This window comes from Nematostella vectensis, chromosome 2 (assembly GCF_932526225.1).
Source record: "Nematostella vectensis chromosome 2, jaNemVect1.1, whole genome shotgun sequence".
NCBI classification, from domain to species: domain Eukaryota; kingdom Metazoa; phylum Cnidaria; class Anthozoa; order Actiniaria; family Edwardsiidae; genus Nematostella; species Nematostella vectensis.
The window spans coordinates 18672188-18690998 of record NC_064035.1 but is presented as its reverse complement, the minus strand read 5'-3'; the positions used below and the strand labels follow the sequence as shown (position 1 = coordinate 18690998).

The window sequence follows — 18811 nt, the reverse complement described above, 5'->3', positions numbered from 1 at the left end:
CTGTAAAATGTACCACTTTTCGAGGATTATTGAGCTGAAAAGACTAAATACAACAGCTTCGACCCCAAGCAAATGATGCGTCGTCACACGTGTGGAACTCGATCCCCCGCGAACTTCAAACCGAAGAGTACGCATGCGCTAGCCCCAACCTCTCGCGGTATTGCCCATAAACATGCTTCTGGAAAAAAATCTAAAATGTTGAGTGAATTCTTTATTATTTCTCCTCGAGGAGATCCGCTTATATACAGAGATTGTATCCTTTTGTTTCCAATAGTACTGTAGATAAAGCTATTTTGCTTTTTCAATATTTTTCCCATGTCATTATCCTTTACTTTCAAACCTCAGACCGCGGCGAGACTGCGAAAGGATCGCCGGAGATATTTTACAAGAAGATCAGAAGCACCAAGGAAAAATTACCGCCGATTTTTGTGAGACTTATTGCTTTTATATGACTTGATTATTATTATTATATGAATAATCTTTGGTTGTATCTGGGTGAGAAGTCTGGCTTGAGTTCCAGACCCCCACGCCCACCCACACTTGGGATTGGGAGGGAGGGAGAGTACTCGCCTTGCAAGCCTTTTCTTAGGGCATTATGTAGCGAATGGCAGCTGCTATCCAACCCCACCCCCCAAGAAGAGTCTTAATTTTATAAAGGATGACTGTATGAAAGGGAATGCTCCCCTTCCCCCACCCAAAAAAAAAAGGAAAAAAATATGAGCATGGGTCTCCCAGCCACTTCAAATCAGATTCTATATTATCACAATTCTATATTATAATAATTCATTCTGAACCTATTGTTTGAAAGCAGAATGTTGAAGGACTGAACTTCATCTTTATAAAGCGGAATGGCCTATTCTTTGTGTGCACCTCGAAGTTCAACTTATCTTCAGCATTTGCAGTAGAGGTGTTGTCTAGGTACAGTCAAATCGCTCCTAATGGGAATATAATGGAACATTCTTATAAGCAGTGTTCGAAGAGACACCTCTCCCTCATACATCCTGTTGTGTCATGCATCTTCATATTCTATTTTTATTATTGGATTTTTTTTTGTTAATAAACATTCCTTATAGTATTTTCCTCTTAAATTTGATTGTCAGCAAAAAGTGTGTAAATAGGTTAACTATCAAACAATGTTCATCTATAAGCAGGCAATCATCACATTTTTCCTCTGTGTTCACTGGTGAGGGCTACTCACCAGTAAGAGAGTATATGCGAAGTCAGTAAACTTTTTTTTGTAGTCTCCCAATTTTCACTTTGTTTTTAGTCTCCCAGATTTTGGTAAAAAAATATCCTGAATTTTTAGCCAATTGATATGGTGTGTTTGAAGCCAAAAAAAAATTCTAGCTTTGCAATAAAAAAAAAATGAACCAAAAAAGAAGCAGAAGCTGTTCTAGTCTGCCTGTTTTTGAAGGCGTTTTTTTAGCCTTCTGTAAAACATTTTTTTACCCAACTTTTGCATTTGCATTATGTTTATAATAGAGGCACTCTATATCTAATGAAGTAGATGTATACACCAGAAATGTTTAAACATGGACCTGTTGTATAAAAGGTGTTCACCTGGTCATTATTCACGCTAGATTTTGTTGAGTGCAGAGTTCAAAGTTATGTCTAAAAACATCATTTAGGGCAAAAACAGCTAATTTTTCAATCTTCCCTGAGAACTGGACAGATAAGAAATGAAGATTGTAGTTTTTGTAGAAAAGTTTTTGTAGAAAACAAATTGTAGAAAACAAATTCCAAGCAGTTCAGCGTATTTCCTTGTGTGTAAAAAAACATTATTTTCAATTAAGAAATGTTCAAAGTGACGACTTGGACCAGGTCCGCGCCTTTTATACCACAGGTCCTTATTTAGTATATTTGTTTTTTACTTTGTATACTTTTCTATAGGGTCTGCAATTTGTGCAAGGACTATTGTGGAATCATTAATGAAGAGGCCATCAAATGCAACTTACCTCTGATCTATGAATTACTGGATGAGGTTTTAGTATGTAGTCAAACATTGCTTTGACAACACAAGGAATTTTACTGGATTATTAAAACTAGTCTGTTTCCTGTTAAAGGACTTTGGTTATGTCCAGGCAACCTCGACTGAAGCTTTAAAGGCATATGTATTCAACCAGCCTGAGCTGGTGGAAAATTCTGGACAGTCCGTCTGGCAGTGCTCAGGGGGCAATGTGGTACGTCAAGGGGGATAGATCCCCCCTCCCATTTTTAGGAAATTCTTGTACATTCTTTGACCTATCACCCCCTTTCATGATTGTTTATTTATTTGTCCACCCCCTGTTATAGAGTCTGGGTCTGCCCATGTACACCTCAATGGCATTCCAGGGGCGGATCTAGCTTTTTCGCAAGGGGGGGGGGGGACCCAAAAATTATTGTCATTATTTTACCTTTGCAAAGGTTTTGGAATAAACAGACACAATGAAAATAGTTACAAAGGGAAGCCCCGGGGAACCCCCCTGTAAATCTGCTACTGCATTCTCTCATGTTACCACAATACAAGGAGTTGTGATTATTCAATTCAATATCTTCTTAAATGGCAAAATAAGAGTATTAAAATCTTAAAGATCAGACATAAACCTTTTTTATTAATCTAAAATTTCTTCCAAGAATTATTTTAAGATCTTTTAAAGAGAATGCAGTAAACCTCATTATGTTTCACATTTTGTTTAGATATGAGGATGTTGTTACATTTTGTTTTTGCTTTCTATGATGGGACAGTATGGAACAGAGAGAATGTCTCTTCCAAGTACAGCAGCTAATAAGCCTGTAGTTCCACACAAGACAAATGAGGTATAAATTAATCCTACTTAATAATCTGGGACATGCCCAGGAAGGCTCAAGGGAACCTCCCTAATGTTAGCCACAAGACAGCAGGCTCATCACCTCCATAGCATACCTGTCAACCCCAGAAAATCTCAAGGCTTGAGAATTTTTTAGAGGAGAAGTGGGGGGAAGGGGTGGGGTATACCCTCAAAGGGGGCTCGCAGCTAAAGCGGCTAAACAGCCTTCCTGCTATCATTGAGCCAATTAGCAGATGTTTGACCTTTAGAAAGTACACAATATAGATCCCCCATGCATGTTCAATAAATGTTGCTACCCAAGGAATTATTATTATTTATTACTTATTGAAAATAGTCAAAATAGCGATTTTCTATAGAAGGATTTTTCGGGAGCAATAAAAAATCACTAAAAACTGGGATATTTGGTGCTCCATGAAGTCTAGAGACTCTCCGCATAATGCAGGAGAGTTGACAGGTATTTGCAACCCTGTGAATACTCAATAGAAATATGGTATTATATACAGATCACTGAACACATGGCATTTTGAATTTAGATAACAATCTGCAGGGACATAGCAAGGAGGGTGGCCTTTCTAGCAGCCAAATATACAGTAAATGTACGAGACATTAAAAAACAGGAGAAAATGCCTTGAAAGGGCCTGATCTGATGGTTATGCAAATATGATCTTTTTTGTTTTTGTTTGAACAGATATTCAGAAAAAGTCACAAAAATGAGATATTTGTGGATCTTCTTGAAAGACTTACTGTGCTTATCAGTCCAAATGTAAGTGAAATGGCAGCAAATATCTATGTTACAAATGATAAGGTCTATCCGTCGATACGAAAACACAATTTTTCCTCTCACAAATAATGCATTAAGTGTAATAAATAAAACATGCATGCAAATGATTGGGTAAATATCACCAATAATTCTTTTTAAAGAAGTGACTGATTCTCTGATTTTCTTTTTTAATTGCATTGCAGGGAAGCATTCTGCGCAGTGATATAGATGGATGTATTCAGATGAAGAGTTTTCTCACTGGTAGCCCTGATGTGAGGATAGCTTTGACTGAGGATCTTACTGTTGGCAATGCTGATATGCCTTCCCAAGGTAAACCTTTTCCACTGAGGAAAAACTGGGGAAAAAAGACAAGGAAACACAAAAATGTGATAGGGGCAATGTTTAAATCTTAAGTACAATCAATCAATCAATCAATCAATCAATCAATCAATCAATCAATCAATCAATCAATGCAATCACTATTGAAACCAAGAACAACACTTCAAAATGGTTAAACTTACAAACACAATAAAATATAGTCCAGATGGTGATCACAAACCCTAGTCTCCTTAGGATGACTAATGGATAGCAGAATCTTTGAACATATAAAAAGATATGCTGACCACGCCAATCAACTTTATGGAGAGCCCCCCTTTCCATTCCAACTGAGGCCTGCAGCCTCACCCTGGTTCTTACCCATGGTTATCTTCTTAAGTTTCAAGTATGGGAGTCAAGCTTGCAGACTGTAACTTCCACAAGTCTGTGAACCTAGATGAGTTTGAGTCTTCACGTACCTTATCTGTCCTACCACCTGATGGCGAGGTACAGAATTAACTTCTACCCTGTTTTATCCCTTGTTGTTATGTGTTCGAGAAGTTTGTTCTGCTAAATTACCTTAATTTAACATGCTTTCACATTTTAGAATGTGGTGTACAAGTGAAGTTTTGTGTGTTAAAGCTAACCAGTTGTCGCCCAATAGAATTATGTTCCCCAATATGGAGGAACAAGTAAGGAAAATTTCTTATCAAATACACTTACAGTAGCAGTTCAAATTGAGCCTTTTGCAAACCAAAAGGAAAGGGCAAAAAGAGAAGAAACCTAAATCTAATCTAAGTATATCTAATTATAAACCATAATAAACATAGACACTTAAGTCTTGTGTTTGATTTTTTTAGTCCTACTTACAGTTTCCTTATCAGAAATTCATGCTAAATTCTTATAAACATAAATTTGCAATAACAAACTTTTTTCATCTTCTTATGTGGCACATACATGATGTGCCACATAAAGTTATTAAACTATGATTAAACTATGGGTTTAAGGAGCTGCATTTTTATTATTGATCTTTCCAATGGTTTTAGTTCACAGTCATGAGTTACAGAGTTGCAGGAGAGCTAGAAACTACCCTACCATTCAGTATTATCACATTTGTTGATGAGAATGAGGAGGCAAGGTATGGTACATTCAAATCTGACAACGGTCATCTTGAACCTTCAATTGAATGTTTGGCAAAAAGAGCATTTAGATAACATCAAAACTACATTTTTTCATCAGATATATTGAGGTTATGCTTAAGCTTCGCTGTAACATTCCTTCTAGTAGGTAAGTTAGTCAAGTAAGGTATAGAAGCACTTAACAACAAAAACGGGAGGTGGGAGGTGGCAAGACCCTGTCACATCTGTTTCCTTTCACTTCAGCTGAATCTGCTACCACCTCCATAGCCTCCTCTGAAGGTGTCTCTAGAAGTTAGGAAACCTGAGAGTAAATAGAAATAGCTACACAGGCTTCCTGTGGTAAAAAGATTCCCTTGCTTAGAGGGGAGGGGACAATACCAAGTGCTAAAAAATATCAGAGAGATGCTTATGACTTGTTACTCTTTTTCCCAGCACCACGCGCTGTACACTCAAGATTCCCTAATCACCTTGTTTTTTATGCTCCTTTCTGTGCAAAGCATTGCCTGTTGCCCAATGGGGCTACCACCTATCTGCTAGCGCCTCCCAATTTGTGCCCAGAACTGTTTCTAATGCTTTAAAAAAATATGTTTTATTATTATTTAGCTCAAGCAACAACATCATTGTGAGGGTACCAGTACCAAAGTCAACTGAAAGGTATATGTAAATCTTTCGTGCACACCAGATTAACAATAATTGGTATCAAATAATGCTGAAAATCCTTTTGTTCATTTTTGCTTTGAAAGTTTGTTAGCATCGGTCCCTAAAAACACTGTAGTCACATAATGTTTGTCTGAATACAATTCTTGATGTCTAGTTTCTCTCATTATGCTTGTCTAAATGTTCAAAATTCTCATTACCTTTGTCACATGCTCTTTGTCTGAAAGCTATACAATTCTCACTTATTAGTCTGTCACATGATGATTTCTCTAAATGTTCACAACTCCTATTTTCTAGATTGTTATATGGTTTTTGCCTGACTGTTATCAATTTTTTCTAATCTATCACATGATGATTTCTCTAAATGTTCACAACTCTTATTTCCTACTTTGTCATATGGTCTTTGCCTGACTGTTATCAATTCTTTTTAGTTTGTCACATGATGTGGGCCATGCTGGCCACTCTGCAGAGTACAAAACAGCTGAAAAGTTGTTGCTCTGGCAGGTCAAGTCAATCCGAGGTGGAGCTGAAGTCGCTATCAATATCAAGGTACAATTATGTCACCTAGATTTTATGGACTAGCAGTATGTCTACCCTCTATTTGAAATTGAATATGTCAAAAGGAAAAAAGCAAATACATGTTTTGTTATCAGTGGTGGGGGCTTGCCTTCCAGGGCTAGAAATGTTTCCCATAATTAGGCCAGCATTTCTAACTATGCTTTTAGTCTATGCTTTAATTTTTCACCCCTGAACTGGAAGCTCTGGTGGGTGTGGGGTACCTCGGTGGAGAGGAGATGGAGCCCTTCTTGGACTATACTCAAAAATATTTTTGCAAGATATTATAATTATTACTAGGGTGGGGTATACTTCGCAAGGCTAGAAATTGCAGGGGGTATTGATCAGAGTGGATTATAAATTGCAACTTCGAGGGAAACAACAGATAGATTACCTGGTTTTGTTTCAGCTCAAATTGAAAGACAAGGCGAAGTCAGCACGGAAAGAACTTGGACCTGTCAGGTAAAATATCCAAAACAGGTGCATAGTTATTTGCTGAGGGGGAGTGTAAATATAGCATAGGCATATACACCCCCCCCCCCCCCCCCCTGCAAGCATCTCTAAGATGGCTACACGCCTGCAAAATTATGTTGAAATCTCTAATGGAAAGTTTCTCTGTATTTTGTTTATAGTTTAGACTTTGAGATCCCTATGTACATCTGCTCCGGTCTTCAAATTCGATCCTTGAAAGTTTACGAGAAGGAGAAAGCCTACCATCCGTTCCGCTGGGTGCGGTACATAACTCACAGGTACAAGTCATGCCACTATTACGACCCCCAATATACACTCATATCAACCCTTACCCCAAAGACACCCATTGCATTTTTTGTTACAATCATTTTTTTATTATCAGAGGATAAAACTCAAATTGCTCACTCTCTCTGCATAATGAAACACGGATCCGGACAAAAGTTTTTTCGGACGCGGACTGTATTTTTTTATATATATATGCATGTGTATTTTTTTTTGTTTTTTTTTTTTTGTCTCGCCGAAGATAGAAGTTTTAAAATATAGAAAAGAAAAGATAACGCACATCCATTTGCAAGGATGAGGAGGACATCCTCGTGCTGTATGAAGGAATGTCAACCGCTCATGCGAGAGAAGATCGAAAATACATTTGCTGAATTACTTTTGTCACAAAAAACCTTATATTTCACTTTATTGATCTCATCTAGACGAAATTACGGGCGAAATATTGTGTTAAAAATTGTTTTGGATGGACCGTTCACAAGAGGACAACTTGATTAGTTATTAGTTTCCCACGCATCTCCCTAGAGACCACTATGTTTCCATCATAGAGGCTCACATCAATCATTAACACACACCACAACCAATGTTCTGATAAAAACAATTTTCTTTTACGGCTGTCATGGCCTGAAATGTTTATATATCTCTCTACTCCTACTCGCGCTGTTTTCGTTCGAGTGATAAAATTCCCGCGGAACCGTGGTTGGAGAGCTCAGGTTTATGGTTTGGTGTGTTCTTTTTTTTCTTTTCTAGTGATTCCTACGTCATACGAATATGAAGATGATGATGTCCGTTTTATCGAAAGATAGCCATAATAGCCCAGATAGCAATGGTAGCTATGATAGCCATACAAGAGAATTGTTCTCATTACATCACTCTCAAGGCATATTTAATGTTGATCACATATTAATATTAAATGTATATTGTTTTTAAATATAAACATATTTTTGTACCATAAACTGGCTATGTGGATTTGGTCCTTAGTGGCAAGTGTTTCTCCCATTTATTTCCTTGGACCAATCTTTCACAAGTACCAACACCATATCGTGGATATTGCCTTTACTTACGCTAAGCAAGCGTCTCATTTGTATTGGCAAAGAAAAACACCACTAGCGTGGGTTTAGACTAACCTCCTCCGCAGGCGTCTCTGAGGTTAGAAACCGAGACTGGGATTCCTGTGGTCGACAAATTCCTTTGTTAAGGGGGGGGGGGGGGGGGACAATGCCAAAAGCGGAAAAAGGAATCCCGAGCGCCTGTGTTTCTTTTCTGCTGCTTTCTGGGCAAAGCGATGCCTGCGGAGGAGGCTAGGTTTAGACCAATTATATCACACTTCCTTTTGTATTCATTTTATAGATATAATATCCGGACATCTATAGACTTCGAAAATGCCTGGACTACAAAATTAATGGAATGTAGGGGGGTCATTGACTGGGTCATTGACTGGGTCCATGAGCACTTGCGCGTGATTTCCTCGTTAGAAGCAAAAAAACGCACGAAATTCGCGGGAAAAATCACTTGGCAGCCCAAGCTCATTCAGTATTTATATATATGCACTTTGACGGTAAAAATTCGAAATTTTCACATTTGTGAAATTTTTTCACATTTGTGAAAATTCTCGCAAAGTTGACTCGCAAAGACCGAGTTTGAAGCCATTCAGCAGCGATTTCACAGGGCTGCTGAATTTTTTCTGCCCCATTATAAATTATTTACTTATAGTGGGAAGGGTTTCAACCCCCCCCCCCCCCCCCCCCCCCACACACACACACACACACACACATCCCTACTGGAAATTTTCAAATTTCGATTGACGCGTGCAATAAGTCGCGTACGTACACGCGCGGTCGCGCGCGCGCGTGTGCCACTATTGTGAAACTCAAGCACGCGCATATTTAACGGATCGCTCTCACGAACGCTCTCGCGTGTTCAAAGACGAACCGTTACAATATTCTGGATCCTGCAAACGAGGAATTAGAAATTCTTTGAAAGGTCTCTAAAATCGTAATGGCAAATTCCATCGAAGCGTCGCTATTGAGTTTTCCCGAAAAGCTTTGGTTTTTAGTTAGCGACCCAAAGTGTGAGGAAATTACATGGAATGATGATGGTACATCGATTTTAATACCAAACCACCACAGTTTTACCAGCACGATTCTCAACAGTCAAAGTATAGTCCTTTTCAAAACAAACAATTTTGCAAGTTTTGTCCGGCAATTGAATTTGTACGGCTTTCGCAAAGTGACGGAGCACCGCAGAAAGAACCAAACGATGCAGCTTGTTGCGGGGATGAAGAGTGAATTCAAACATCCTTGCTTCAAACGGGAAAGAAAGGGTAAGTTACACTACGAAAGATAACAGATTTGAGAGAACAGTAATAATTATTTTATTATTTTATTGTTATCTTTATTATCCGACTGCATGTTTTGTTTTGGTGATGGTAATAAGCTTAGTTGGTTTCGAAGTTGATAATGATCTTTTCGTTTAATGTTGATCATAAAATCCCTCAAAAATCGTCACACAAAGTTTGTCTTGCGTGAATTTGCGTTTCTTTTTTAATTGTATTCTTTTTTTCTCCTTTTTCTCTCAAAAGACCTTCTTCAGTTTGTTCGACGACAAACCAACCCCTCTAAAAAGGGAGGCCGACGTGTGGTGAGCGAAGAAGGAAATACCGTTAACAAAGAGGAGAAACCGCCCACTACACTTCCACAATCCTCGAACTACCGCTGGCCGACTCCTATCAGCCCCGTTGGCGCTAGCCCCTGGGTGAACTGGGATACATACCTGCAGACAATGGGCATGTTCCCTTACCTCCCCCCACAGTACAATATGTCACCACAGTATAACATGCCTCCTATGGGTGCGGGCCTGTATGGTAGTGATCAGATGAGTGCCCTTGGACCTTATTACGGACGGGACCTGATGTACACATCACAATATCGTCCCTCTCTTGTCCAACCAACTGACAATGTCTCAGTTCTGAGCAATCAAGGAGAAGTAACCGAACAAGGTATTATGATTAATAAGTTCTAAATTTAAAAAAAAAAAATTGGGTAGGCTGTGATTATGTGGGGTTTTCCGTAGTTTTTTTTTTTTTTTTTTTCAGAGAAAAAAAGCATACGGTGATATCGCTTGCACTAACGATCACGTGACTGTTTGGGTGGCAAATTCGGGCTTTTTGCGGTAAAATAACTAACATCAAAAAGCAACTCATTTAGGGCTTACATATACGCCAGAAAATTTCTTTGTCAGAAGGGGTTTATTTTCATCTAAATATTGTTTTGTCATTCTCTGTTGTGCGCGGGTGCAGTTATTTCTGTATTTACAGCTACTTCAATAAACTCCAAAAGAGCGCTCTGCCGCACGCGCCCATACCGCGAGGTGGTATGGGTAATATATGTTGTAACAGGTTTTTAGTAAACATGCCGCAGTCTTATAGTGAAGACCTTCGCTGGCGAGTTATCTGGATGGTACAGTTTCTTGCATTATCTATCGAAGACACTGCGGCCTTTTTTTCTATGTGCCGCGTACAATTGTAAAAGGTATCTGCAAAAATAGGGACGACAACGGCAACGCGAAAGACGACGGCAGAAAACAATTGAGAATTCAAAGAGCCAGACGTGAAATTTACTCTTAAATGGATTCTGTCTGATACATTTAGCTTTTTTTCTTTAAACGACAACGTGAAAACTCCAAGTTCTTGGTGTAGCGAGGACGCAAACACGTGCACTGAAAACTAGACTATCCTTGTTCACTACGCTAGAAATAAGATTCTAGGTTTTACTATAGTTTTTTCGGGGAATAAAACGAGTAATTTTTATCTAAACTAGTTGAAATTGAGCGCAAAGCATGAAAGCTTTTTGGGTTCTCCCTGCAGTCGGTCGCCGTCGTCGTTGCTATTTCGTTCAGGCACTTTGCCAATAGGTTTTCTTTTAGTGTAACTACGGAGTCTCCGTGAGTTTGACACCTCTTACGGGATAGGTGCTAAACCTACTCTTGTTTCCTTGTTTAAGGTAATTCCCTTGAAATAGTTCTATAACCCAGAATTTTTTAAAACTTGGAGTAAACAATATTGAAGTTAAGGGCTTTCAAAAAATGTTATTAAAAATGGGGGTAACCGACATTGTTTTCACAACAGAAGGGCGTACTTTAGACGCGTTTTTACTGATCGTGCGAGGAAAAATCACAACTCTAAATTTTCAAAAGTAGTGCTTATAGTCTTTAAAAAATTAAGTTCTGTTTGTCGAGCTGCCAAAATCCGATCTCCTAAACAATAAGCCGTAGTAGCAAACGTTCAAAACAAATCACATTCTGAGAGATCGCACTAAAAGACACTGTTTTCGCCACTATTTATACTGTAAAAAGCGCCATTTTGAAGTATTTTTACGGCTTTTAAATGAAAATAAACAAACTTCTACAAGCCAACTTTTTTTCTTCTTTCAGTATATCATTTTTCCGTATACATTTAACTATTTGAGCAAATAAAAAATGGGGGTAACCGACTTCGTTTTTCTGTCAAAGCGATTTTAAGTAAAAAACGCGCGCCTTTTGTTTTGATTTCTTGTACAACTGTGGCGCGCGCGCACACTTAATAGCAGAAAATTCGAACAAACAGCGCGCGCCACTATGCGCAGAAGGGGTGCGCAGTGCAATTCAAGGGAATTACCTGAAGGAATAAAACCGATATCCTTCAAAACGGCTCGATCATCGATATTTTATATCTCCTATGCTAGAAGAATCTTCCTTGCCAAAAATCCACGATTTCCCAAATTCCCCGATTTTTTTACAGCCCTTTAAATATACCAGTCTGTAAAACACCTTTGTCGCTGACCGACTAACGTATTGCGGGCGCGTGGCGCGAAAATCAAACTTGTCAGCTCGCGCGCGCAGTCTACATCTTCATTCACGAAAATGAGCGCTTCTCCCTGTGAAACAACAAGCTCTGCCGAGTGAGAAAACGATGCCAGTGACATCGAGACAGAGAAAGCGACTCAAAACAATACAGCAACGTATTTTTGCCATACCAAGACGAGGCATTTGCGGACAAATGATATATATCTGTCAAATTATCGAAAAATAATGGTTTGACAACGGCAGAATCGAGAGTGTGATATCTGTAGATACGAACAAAAGGAATTATATATCCGTTAACTTACATCATAAAGTTTATTGTTGTCTTGTTTCATGGTTACATCATGCGAGTACAACTACTCGCTATATTTTGTTGTTTTTGAGAATTTTTTTACGAACTCATTCGCTTCGGTCTTCGATTCTACGCTACTTTTTTTGTTTGAACACAGCAAGTTTTACATTCAGATACCGTCTCTAAAATGGTGAATATACGACCCTGAAATAAAATTAAACTATTTACCCGTTTGCCGTTTTCGTCACTCGTCTTATTTTGACTTGAAATGAGTATTTTGTAATGTATAAGATGTTTACATGAGCACTTTTAAAAAAATAAAAATTTATGTATAAGCAAATCTTATATCGCGAAATAATGTGGGTCCTTTAGCTTTTCACCTAGGTTTTTGAGATCGTATATCATTGAAATTATCAGTAATCTATAAGAATACATGAAGGACCCCACTTTGAGCAAGATTTAAAGCATTTTTGTGCGAGGTGAAATTGAACTTTTTGTGGCCAAAGCAAATGATGCTATGAGAATGGCAATAAAACTACTTAAATCCAGATGACTACTATATCACATACATACTATATATAAAAAATGCTTGTTGCATTCTTTTGTCATGGAGTTTAGCAATGTTTATATTTTAAAAGGCAGAGAGGGCACGGCTCACAAAATACGATGTCCAACACGAGACAAAATATGTATCACTGTTTGTACGAAAAAATATGGGTCCTTTAGCATTTCATCTAGGTTTTGAGGATCGTGTATCATTGAAATTATATTTGATCTATACGAATACCTAAAGGACTTAACTTTGAGCAAGGTAGCAAGCACTTAGTGCGAGTTGGAATTGCTGTTACCCACACCAAAATGGCGCCGTGTTTTTGTCACGCAAAACGATGAGATGAAATGGTTAAAAAAATAAGACTGTTCAAAGGGTCTTCATTTTCATTTACGACTAGCCTAAAAAATGCTTTATATTGATATTTGGTCAGAGCACGGAGAGGAAAAAGACGACAAGAAGGATTTAGCGATTATTACATCTCTAGTGAGACGGAACAAAATATGTTTACCTGCACAGCAAAAATGTCAAAGGAAATTATATCACTGTTTGTGCCAAAAAAATGTGGGTCCTTTAGCATTTTATCAAGGTTTTGGGGGTTATACATTATCTAATTTATATGTAAGCTATATAGATATCTAAAGGACCCATCTTTCAGCGAGATAATCAGCATTTCGTACAACTAGTTCAGTAAACTATGATAGCGGCAATGACACCATGTTGGGACATGTAATGCAAAGTAAATGGCTTCAAAATTGCAAAATCATCTGAATTATTAATAAGTGGCTACTTCAAAATGCAAGCAGGATATACGTTTTATATTTGTATAAGGTTATATTTACATTTTAAGCCAGTTACGAAGAGGGAAAGCACTTTATTTCCACGTCTAATAAAGTTGCAAGGTAAAGACGCCCCATGTAGCCAAAATTGTTTTTTCTCACGCAAATTCACGCGAGCTCTCGCAATTCTCCTTATATGGTGATCATTTCGCGCCAACTCGAGCTTTACCCGTGAGGGGACTGGGCAAGAAGGTGTTTTACAGACTGGTATATTCAAAAGGCTGTAAAAAAATCGGGGATTATGGGAAATCGAGGATTTTTGGTAATAAAGATTTTTCTATCATAGGAGATATTAGATATCGATGGATGAACCGTTTTGGAGGATATTTTTTTTATTCCTTCAGATACACTTTAAAGACGCGCAGATATACATTTAGAAAATTATCAGACTGTACTTCCATTCTGATAGCGTTCAACGAAGTTCGCGTCGGCGGTCAGTCTACGGAACAGATGCTCATGAGTTAACTTATCAAGCCCTCTATCTAGCTCAATGATAATTAACCCAAGCCTGTACTTGAGCACATCTTTGTAACATTTCGAAATTTAGCGTGAACAACTTTTCTAGCAGAATTCTTTAGAATTTTTTTCATGAAACGCACTAAAAATATTGATATGGTGGAAAAAGGAGAAATGCGGCCGAAAAGTGAATTTGGGGGTTTGAGTTAGAAGGCTGTTTTACTCAAAGTTTCTAAGCTGATCGCTAAACTTCGTAAATCATCCACGTGATCTTAAAAAATGTCTTGAAGATCGGTCTTATTTGGTTCTTTCCTTCACTTAAATAAATCGCATATTGTTCACAACAACACACAACAATTTTAATGGCGCATTACGCCTTTCTGGTCGTTTAAGCTTCTATTCAAAATTATAAAATTAATTGTCATTGATTACCCCTCAGTTGGCTCACAGTGGTTTACCTTTGATCTAGCATACAGTTGATGTAACAAAGGCTGTCCATAGTTAAAAATGGGTATTTTAACTTTTTTCTCACTAACCATTTTGAAGCACTGCAACATGCACTGCGTGGTATAAATTAGTTTTTAACCAAGGCACTCTCTCGATTCTTAACCGCTTTTTAACCGGAAAAAATAGGGACTTGGGGTCACATGACAGTTTGATGACTCTTGACATAGAGAACCTATTTACAAAGTATTTTTTTTTTGGTTAATATTAATCATTGGTCATGTGTTTACATTTTGATTCGATTGAATCGCTTTGCTTAAAAGCTGGTAAAAAACAACTTTCACAAAAGAAACAGACTACACTATCATATAAATGGCATTTTCCTTCTTCAGGCGGAGTACCAAAAATGATTTTTCTAGCTTCAAGGAAGCTTAAGAGGTATCTCTCGCTGCTTTTCTACCCTCTCCCTCGGTGTCTTACCACAATAATTTACAATAAAAATCATGATCGACTCATTAGCATAAAACCTCTAGGACGTGAATAAAATTATATTTTGAGCGTTTTATTCGTTTTCATTTTCTAAATTGTGCCTCATCCTAAAGAGTAATGTTCACGCATAATAACAAAATTTTATTTAGTCCAAATATAATAAACCCAATTTTGGAAAAAAAATGAGAAAAGTTTATTTTTAATGCAGTTGTCATGCTGGAATGCACAGTCACTTGTTCATTTCATTCTTTTTCTATTTACGCACGCTTCTACGGCTAGAACAAAGATTTAGTCGAGACTGAGTGAACGGCACTCTTTTTAATTTATCCTCCTATTTTTTAACGCGTTAGGATCTGGAGCCCATCTTTTACACACCGAGAGTTAGTTGGAGATTCATATATTGTACATGATTTTCATAAAACGAGTCTATGACTAGGTGTACCAAAAATGTTTTTAGAAGCAAACATAATTATTGGCTGTTGTTGCATGTCTTTGCTATTGAAGGACTTATTGCTCTTAATAAAGGGTGCCGGAAATCAGACCTCTCAGACAAATTCCTAAGGGAATTCTTATCAAACGTCCAATACAAACTTTCCAGCGAGTCCGTATTAGTTTAATTATTTTAAAACCAGGTGGAAATATGAGCTCAGAGTTCACTCAGATTAAGTAAAATAACAGTTTTAGCTATGCTGTGTGTCTTGGCTTTTAACTTTGCTTATGACTGGATGTACCAAAAATTTGAAATTTTGCTTTCATGGGATAAGATGACCCTTATACTTTTTTGTCATGATAGTTTAAAAAGTATAACAGGCGAGCATACTATCTAATGTTAGAAATGTAATAAAAATTCGCAAAACATCGCCTTCGCAAAGCGTGGGCTGTTGTCGTGACAAATGACAGAAAATGGAGTCGCATGGAATCGAGGACGCCGGACAGTGGCTTATGCAAATGAGCATCTGTTCCGTAGACTGGGTGAAGAATGGCAGAGCTTGAAACAACATATATTACCCATACTACCTCGCGGTATTGGCGCGTGCGGCAGAGCGCTCTTTGACAACGTTTATTGAAATAGCTGTATATTGGCTCGAATTTGCCACTCAAAAGGTCACGTGATCAGTTAGTGCACGTCGCCTAATGCTCTTATACCCCCCCCCCCCCCTTACCCCGATTGAGCGTCTCGACCTACCTAAGAGGAAAAATATTACGGTCCCCGCCTAAACTTTTCGAACTCAAAAGACATTTATGATGAGGGGCTATATGTTAGAAGGGAAGTATTGATAACGGACAATACCACCCGACACAACATTTAATCATCATGAAAGCTAAAAAATCAAATACGAGCCCGGCGTTGTCACCATAGGTGTAAAGACATGGTCACGGGATATGTTCACTTCGCTCGGATACCATATTTGACCCTGTTCCCTGTGTTTCATGATGACATGGTCACGGGATATGTTCACTTCGCTCGGATACCATACACGGCAAAAAAAGTCCGCGTTTTCCATTAATTTTCGAAGTGAGAAAACGTATAGAAAATCCGCAATAATCTTGAATATTCTTTGGATTTTCCCGTCTTTGTCAAATTTGAGATTTTCCATGGCGTTTTCCTCGCATTTTCCACATCAGATTCTCTCACATTTTCAGGCTCCGTTAATCTGAGATATTCCAGGCATTTTCCTCGCATATTCCTTTGCAAGAAAACTTGGAAAAATCAATCGCGTTTTCCCGGCGTTTACCAAGAGGATAACGCGAGTAATCCAAAGATTTTCCTGACTAGAAAACGCATGGAAAATTAACCCCGTTTGGTCGCATTTTCCTCGCATATTCCTGGAAAAATCAATCGCGTTTTCCCGGAGTTTACCGAGAGGATAACGCGAGTAACCAAAAAAAAATTCTTGTCTAGAAAACGCATGAAAAATTAACCCCGTAAAATAGCACCGTTTGGTCGCATTTTCCTCGCATATTTCTTAGTAGGGAAATTATGGAAAAATCCGTCGCGGGACGACGCTAACATTTACTACCGTTCTAATTACTCAGCGTCCATTGTCCTGTCAAATTTAGAAACTAATCTTCCTGGGAAATGGTAAAAGGACGCTTACTTGATTCAATTAGCACTATCAAGCTATTGATACTAATCTAAAGGAATTTGAAACATGTCGAAAGTAAATTCCTAAACGTGTACGGATCGAATTAGAATCACGTTTGAGAAACAATCCGTAAAGTACGTAAAATCAATTCTAATCGCAATCCAAAAATCGCTTACTTAAAATCTTTGCAAAATCTAAAATAACCTAAAATACCACCCGGTCACATTATGATCCAGCGGGAAAGAGCGGAGAAAACCGGAATATTGAAGGAATAATCCTGAAAGAAATATGCTTCGAAAACTCGAATAATCCTGTAGGCAAAATGCTGGGAAAACTCGAATTATCTTGAATAATCCTACAGAGAAAATGCTGGGAAAACTGGCATTTTCTAAAATAATCCTGTAGGGAAAACGCGCATTATCCTCGAATAATCCTACAATGATCAAGTAGGAAAACATTTTCCGTCTGTAAAACGCGAGTTTTCCTTCCGTTTTCCTTAGAAGGAAAACGCTTGGAAAACTCGGATTTTCCTGAATTTTCCCATTCTGGAAAACGTGAAAGAAAACGGCACGTACTCCAAACTTGGAAAACTGTTAGGAAAATGCCGAGGAAAACGCGCGTTTTCCGATCGGATAATTCGAGGAAAATGCCAAGATTATGTTGCGTTTTCTGCGAATTTTCCGAACAGAAAACGCGGACTTTTTTTGCCGTGATATTTGACCCTGTTCCCTGTGTCTCATGATGACATGGTCACGGGATATGTTCACTTCGCTCGGATACCATATTTGACCCTGTTCCCTGTGTCTCATGATGACATGGTCACGGGATATGTTCACTTCGCTCGGATACCATATTTGACCCTGTTCCCTGTGTCTCATGATGACATGGTCACGGGATATGTTCACTTTGCTCGGATACCATATTTGACCCTGTTCCCTGTGTCTCATGATGACATGGTCACGGGATATGTTCACTTTGCTCGGATACCATATTTGACCCTGTTCCCTGTGTCTCAGATCATTTTCCGGCAATAAGTGTCACCTCGGCACATTCCAAACCCGCGGTCGTCATCATCAACAACACCCTCTCAGCCTCACGTGATGTCACGAAACATGGATTCCACAGTTACGGCGAAGAAACGCGAGGAGGTGAGTACCTGGTGGAGGCCCCAAACAGCCGGGAAAACAAAACGCCATTCCCCGTCCAGACTGACGTGACGTCACGCGGCGGCTCGCTCGAAAAGGCGGAAACTGATGCGTGCATTACAGAGTTGCGTGACAAGTACGATGAGAAGGCGCCGGAAAACATTCCTGACCATGTCACAGCGGAGCTTGACGGTAGCGAAGGCGGCGTGGCGGAGGAGAGCGCGGAGTGGGAGAAGCTCGCTAGCAACAAGAGACCTAAACTCGACGAATGACACTATTGGACTTCATGAGAGGTTAAAATTTTGGTTTAGATTAGTTTATACACTATTTTATGTAGTTCAGGAAGTTCTTTAAACGTTTTATTAAAATGACGTTTTTTGAGGGTGTGTTTCATGATATCTAGATAGAAAACTACACCAAACAGACGTCAATCACGTTTGACCTTTGCGAAAAGCGAAGTTATTTTTATTGTATTTCCTTTGGCTAGAGTGTGGCCTACCCATGATGCATTTAAAGACGGAGTGAATGATAGATTTGCCTAAGGGAGAATTTCGATTTCGGAGTCGATTTGCCTAAGGGAGAATATCGATTGAGGAGTCGATTTGCCTAAGGGAGAATTTCGATTGAGGAGTCGATTTGCCTAACGGAGAATTTCGATTGAGGTGTCGATTTCCCACAATACGGTTA

The 18811-nt window shown here is 38.7% G+C and overlaps 2 protein-coding genes across 2 annotated transcripts; both read left to right on the top strand.

The window, feature by feature from the left end:
* The first annotated feature begins 25 nt into the window (after nucleotides 1–25).
* On the top strand, nucleotides 26–7939 carry LOC5504237 (AP-4 complex subunit mu). Its single transcript, XM_032372510.2, has 16 exons — nucleotides 26–253; nucleotides 346–428; nucleotides 812–918; nucleotides 1891–1987; nucleotides 2064–2180; nucleotides 2725–2796; nucleotides 3496–3570; nucleotides 3771–3897; nucleotides 4283–4389; nucleotides 4929–5020; nucleotides 5122–5169; nucleotides 5625–5675; nucleotides 6110–6227; nucleotides 6643–6695; nucleotides 6866–6982; nucleotides 7734–7939. The coding sequence occupies exons 1-16, from the start codon at nucleotides 73–75 to the stop codon at nucleotides 7756–7758; spliced, it is 1470 nt and encodes a 489-aa protein (XP_032228401.1). The 5' UTR covers nucleotides 26–72; the 3' UTR covers nucleotides 7759–7939.
* An 816-nt stretch (nucleotides 7940–8755) lies between these two features.
* LOC5504240 lies at nucleotides 8756–18505 on the top strand. The gene is made up of 3 exons (XM_001625118.3): nucleotides 8756–9306; nucleotides 9565–9981; nucleotides 17996–18505. Exons 1-3 carry the CDS (start codon nucleotides 8982–8984, stop codon nucleotides 18394–18396), a joined length of 1143 nt encoding a protein of 380 aa, XP_001625168.1. The 5' UTR covers nucleotides 8756–8981; the 3' UTR covers nucleotides 18397–18505.
* Nucleotides 18506–18811: the final 306 nt, after the last annotated feature.